At 45.6% G+C, this 5,170-nt stretch overlaps 1 protein-coding gene across 1 annotated transcript; it reads left to right on the top strand.

Moving 5' to 3' along the window:
• Nucleotides 1–211: 211 nt before the first annotated feature.
• Nucleotides 212–3,276, top strand: MAP10 (microtubule associated protein 10). Its single transcript, XM_045818353.1, has one exon. It carries the CDS (start codon nt 310–312, stop codon nt 3,046–3,048), a length of 2,739 nt encoding a protein of 912 aa, XP_045674309.1. The 5' UTR covers nt 212–309; the 3' UTR covers nt 3,049–3,276.
• The last annotated feature ends 1,894 nt before the right edge of the window (nt 3,277–5,170 follow it).

Raw genomic sequence — 5,170 nt, 5'->3', positions numbered from 1 at the left:
AATTTTAGGGGATCCGCAGTCCTAAAAACGTGACCAAAATAAAAAAAAAAAATACATACATGCTTTTTTAAATTTTGTTACTCATAGCCTTGGTATTAACACAAGCAATTGCGTTAAAACAAATCTGGAAGGCAAAGTAAGTTCAGCAGCGAAACTCCTAGGGTAGCCACAGCACAGCCCTGCTGGGGCGGCCCGCGAGTCTCACCCGAGAGCAGGCGCAGGCGCTGGCTTCCCTCTGTCTCTCGCGAGAACCGAGAGCTTCACTTTCCCCTTCGCGGAAACAGCGGCAGCGTCTCCCGGGCAACAGCAATGGCGGCCCCCATGTCCGAGCGGCTCTTCTCGTTGGAGCTGCTTGTAGACTGGGTGCGTCTGGAAGCCGGACTGCCGCTGCCGCCGCGGACGTCCGTAGTCGAGGCGGAGGAGGAGCTGGACCAGGAGGAGGGGACATCGCCGCCGCCCCTGTCGCGCTCCCTGTGCCCTGCGGTGGCCTTCCGCCTGCTGGACTTCCCCACGCTGCTGGTTTACCCTCACGGGGGCCCCGCCACGCCCGCCCCGGAGCCCCGGCCCGGCCTGCTCCGCTTCGGTCGCGGCAAGTCCTGCCTCTTCCGCCTTCCCCCCGCTACCCTGCGCCGCCGGCTCCTGGAGACACCGCTTTACTCCTTGCTGCTTCATCTGCCCCCCGGACAGCCCACTCCTGCCCCGAAGCTCCTGGGCACCTGCAGCATCTCGCTGGCCGCTGCAGCCCGCGAGGTCCTGGGTCCAGTCACCTCTGGCTGCTCCCACGGCCATCGAGGAAATTTCCCTCTGCATAACCATGTGGGGGAGCGCATTGGGGACATTTCGCTGACCTACCGCCTGACTGACCTGGGGAGCAGTTTGCTGGGCCATCTGCGGCGGCCCATCACTTCCACAGAAGGTGGAGAGGAGGGTGCAGAGGCGTGGGAGGCAGCGGTGGTCCGGTCCCAAGCCCAGCAGGAAAAGCAGCTGCAGCAGCTAGACTCACACCCAAGCCCAGGAAAAACTGATAGGACTCTGCGGAGTTTAAAACCCGCAAAGGCCCAGAAGGATTTGAAAGAAACAGTTTTCCACACTAAGGCCAACTCTGATAACACGGGTCCTGCGGAGAATGGCAAGACCAGCCCTGTTTGTTCAGACGAGAGTGGTGTGGGGCGTGTGAGCTCCCCAGATCAGGAAGTGTCAGAGTTGGACCTTGAAACGAACACATTTTGCCCCCCTCCTCTGTATTACACTCACATGACCCAAGAAAAGAGGCCTCCTGTACAGGGTAAAATCACCATTAAGCCTCAAGTGCATGTACCTGAGGAGCTGGATGGTACTTTTCTGGAAGAAAAACTCATAAATCCCACAACACCTACTAATCTTCTAAAACATACAGCTTCTGCAGTAGAACATGAGAGTCCTGCAGTGCTTAGTCCTCCACATGTTCAGGATGTAGCAGCAAGTAATCCAAATACATGTCACCCTGACACTGAGCCAGGTAGAATTAACGCCATAAGGCAGTTGCCCTTGTTAAACGCGTTGTTAGTTGAGTTGTCCTTGCTGTACAACCAACCTGTGGCAAGTCCTACTCATATACACCCTCACTTAGCCTGGTTATACAGACCTGAGGATAAGAAGTTGCCAGAACCTTCTGCCAAATCCACAGGCAAATCCGAATCAAAGAAAGATAAGCTTTCTGTGGGGGAAAACGAGAAATCACTGAGTCTGCCGTGTAAAAAGAACCAGGTTGAAAATCTCAGGAAAGGTAAATATTTTGAAAAGAACAATGAGGCCCCTGAAAAAAGAGGTCCAAGGGGGAAGCTATTCTATGGCTTAACAAATACACTCAAACTCCGTTTAAAGCAGACAAATCCTGGTATGTTGGTGGTGCATGAAAAGAGAGAACAGTATAGAAAGATGCAAACACAAATGTTAGATGCAAAACTCAGAATTCCATTCTCCAAAGTTAAAATATCGAACTTTGCAGAACAGCATGAGAAGCCACGTCAACTGCCTAAAGAAAAGTGTTTAGATTCAGACACATCTTTTGCTAAAAATAGTGATTCCTCAAAGCCAATCAATGGGGTTGTTGATGACCCCAGCACAACTAAAGAAACTGAACTGAAATGTGCAACTGAAAAGACAGTTAGCTGTGGAGAAAACAGAACCAGCAATGGTTCATTGGAAAAAATTGTGAGTCCTGCAGATTCTATTATGCAAGAAAGATTTGCTCATCTAAATATTTTGGAAGAAAAAGTGGAAATGAAAGTCGAAAGTCCGTTTGTTTCCCAGCAGGTTGCAGTTGTTGACAAAATTGTAATAGATAAAGAAATAGATAAGAAGCAGGTCAAAATTACTGGTAATGACACTCTCACTGCAGATGTGAGTGGCGGTAAGCCAAGGAAAAATAGTTGCTCTGAAAGCATCTCAGAACTAAAATACTCAGATGACTTCACCAGCCCTTGCTATTCTGAAGATTTTTATACTTCCGAGGACACCAGCAGAATTTTGCAGGCTCACGATGGAAGACCAGGGGCAGAAAACCCAACACGTAGTCAACATACAAGTAAGTCTAGCGAAGCGAGAGTGTACATAAGGAGAAACAGCAGTGAAAAGAGTTTTGTTCTCAGCCCGCCATTTTCAGCTGGATCGCCAGTATACTCATCTAAAAGAGCTCCTATTTCAAAGACTCAGGATGAAAGTTTGGAAGAAGCATCTACTGTCTCTACTGATGACTTATCTTCATATTGGACTGAGGAGAAAGAAAACCAGGTAGACCAAACTAGTACGCATCATTCTAAAGTTAGGAAGAGGGGTCAAGACCTCTCTATTAAACTTAAAACACCAACTGATTGCAAGTCTTTAGAAAAAAGCCAGTCAACTCGGACTTCTCAGGTGAGTTCTTACCTGCCATCCAACCTGTCAGAACACAGTAAATCGGATCACTGTGAAGAAGACAGCGATGAGATTGGCTCCCTAAGCATTTCCAAGCAATGCAAAGATATTTGTGAGCTAGTAATAAACAAACTTCCAGGATATACAGTGTAAAACTGTTCTTTTAAACATGTTTCATTTTTTACAACCCTTGTGTATAGTTAGTGAAACAATTTTTAATAACTTTTTACATTCCTTTTATTCCATAAAAAATGGGAACGGTGTTTTTGATTTTTAGTGTTCTACATTAAATCAGCCGGTATTGATCATGAAATTACCTTCACCTAGGTGAGATCTAAGTTGTTTAATTGTGTAAAAATAAAAGTGTCTCTCTTCCTAAACTCTCTCTCCTAAAGTAGCAGTTCTAATGTCTTGATCATCCCAAAGCTGACCTCATGCACGCCACTGAGAAGAGAAGGCCAGTTCATTAAGAATTGCCTCAGATTTTAATGGGAACAGATCAGTTAACAAATAAAGAAAACTTACTGTGTGAGATGCACAAAGGTACAAAAGTATTGAAGCCATAACCTCTGCAGTGATGCTACTGTTTTAAATAAATGCGCATTCTTCAGGGAAGTCTTCTCTGGAGACACACACACCCGGGTCTCCAGTAGGTAAAGCCCTTTTCCCAGGCTCTCGCAGTGCTGTATCTGTGCATCTGTTTGTGTGTGCGTTCGAGCCCCCATATGAGTAATTACTTGACTAACGCGTATCTTCTTTTAGGCCCAAGTTAAGCTTCTCTTGGAGTTATTTTGTGAATACTGATTTCTAGAATTGTGTTAGTTTTTCTAGCTTAAGTCTCGGGAAAATACCTATCTTCATGTTCCTGCCTAGTGTTTCCCATCTGCACCCTTTCTTGCAATTCTACTTCATGATTTAATTGTACAACCTATAAACTTAGTTTTTAAAGAACATCATAGTAGGTACCACTGAAGCTTCCTTTATCTCCGTAATTGCTTAAAATCACTGGAACATGAAATAGTATTTCAGGGTCACAGATAAGGGAGACCTATCATTTAATTGCTTTTAACACTAAGCTGTAATCCGGCTTTCCTGAATAGCACAGGTGTCCAAATGCCGTGGGTGGAGCTGCGTGGGAGAGGGTGGAAGGAGCAAAGTGCGTCCTGGAAATGGCCTTAGGACTTCCCTCTGTGTAGTAGCAACACTTGCAGCTTAGGGGGCGGCTGTCAGCGGTGAGAAGTGTTTTGTACTGTTACCAGAAGTGGATGTATACAGTATTTTTCCCCTCTCTTCACGTGCAGGCTCTTGGGTCTTTAGACACAGAGAACAATGATATTGACCTTCTGCCATGCACTTTTTGTGGCTTTCTGTTGAGAGCCACTCCTTCAATTAATTTATATTTATATGTTTTCAATTAATGTACATCTTTTCTGCCTGTACAAGCAATGCATTTATTATGGAATTAAATTTAGGAACCAAATTTGTATTTGTTGCAACTATATAGGTCAACCCCATAAGCTAAAAAACAAGTGTTTAATTACCAGCATGTGTTGTTGGCAGGGCAAAGAAATTTCATAACAAAGGAAGCAACAAACAAATGAGATGAACAGTATTTACATTCGTCCAGTCCTAAACTGCCATCGGGCCTAGAGATATGGCCATCCTTCAGACTGCTGATATTTTAGGTTGGATTGGAATATCTGGAGTGTTGTACAGGATGACAGTTTATGAGCCAAGACTTGCTGGATCCGTCTCGTTTTTAATCTAAAACAATACAAGGAACACTTAATTTGGTCGAGGACCAAAGCATTTTACTGTTCATCCCTGGAGACCTCCCTGTCCTGCCGGGAAGTAACAGGCTTCAGGCTGAGCGCCATTAGGCTGGAGTGCCAAACCGTAGTACTCCAGTAGAGGTATTTACTTAGTTTCCAAACACTTCTTACATTGCTCATACAAATCATAGTTAGTCTAGAAAGATGGAAAATGTAGATGAGTTAATGCTTTGAAATTGTTAAGGAAAGGTTATGGCCCCTCCCTTCCAAATCCCACTGAAATGCCAGGGGAGGTGTAACAATAAGCACGAGTCCACAGTAGCCCCGGAGAACAAGGAAAACGCTTGGTGGCAGATGGACACTTTGAAGAACTTCTGAAAGATACAAAGCAGGCAGGATTAGGCTGATGGAAATGGATCAGAGATCCCAGTCAGGGCACATGCCTGGGTTGCAGGCCATGACCCTCAGCAACATGTTTCTCTCTCTCTCTTTCTCCCTCCCTT

The sequence above is a fragment of the Phyllostomus hastatus genome, unplaced genomic scaffold, assembly GCF_019186645.2.
Source record: "Phyllostomus hastatus isolate PE091 unplaced genomic scaffold, TTU_PhHast_1.1 phas_contig_148, whole genome shotgun sequence".
NCBI classification, from domain to species: Eukaryota; Metazoa; Chordata; class Mammalia; order Chiroptera; family Phyllostomidae; genus Phyllostomus; species Phyllostomus hastatus.
This window is presented reverse-complemented; position numbering and strand designations above follow the sequence as displayed.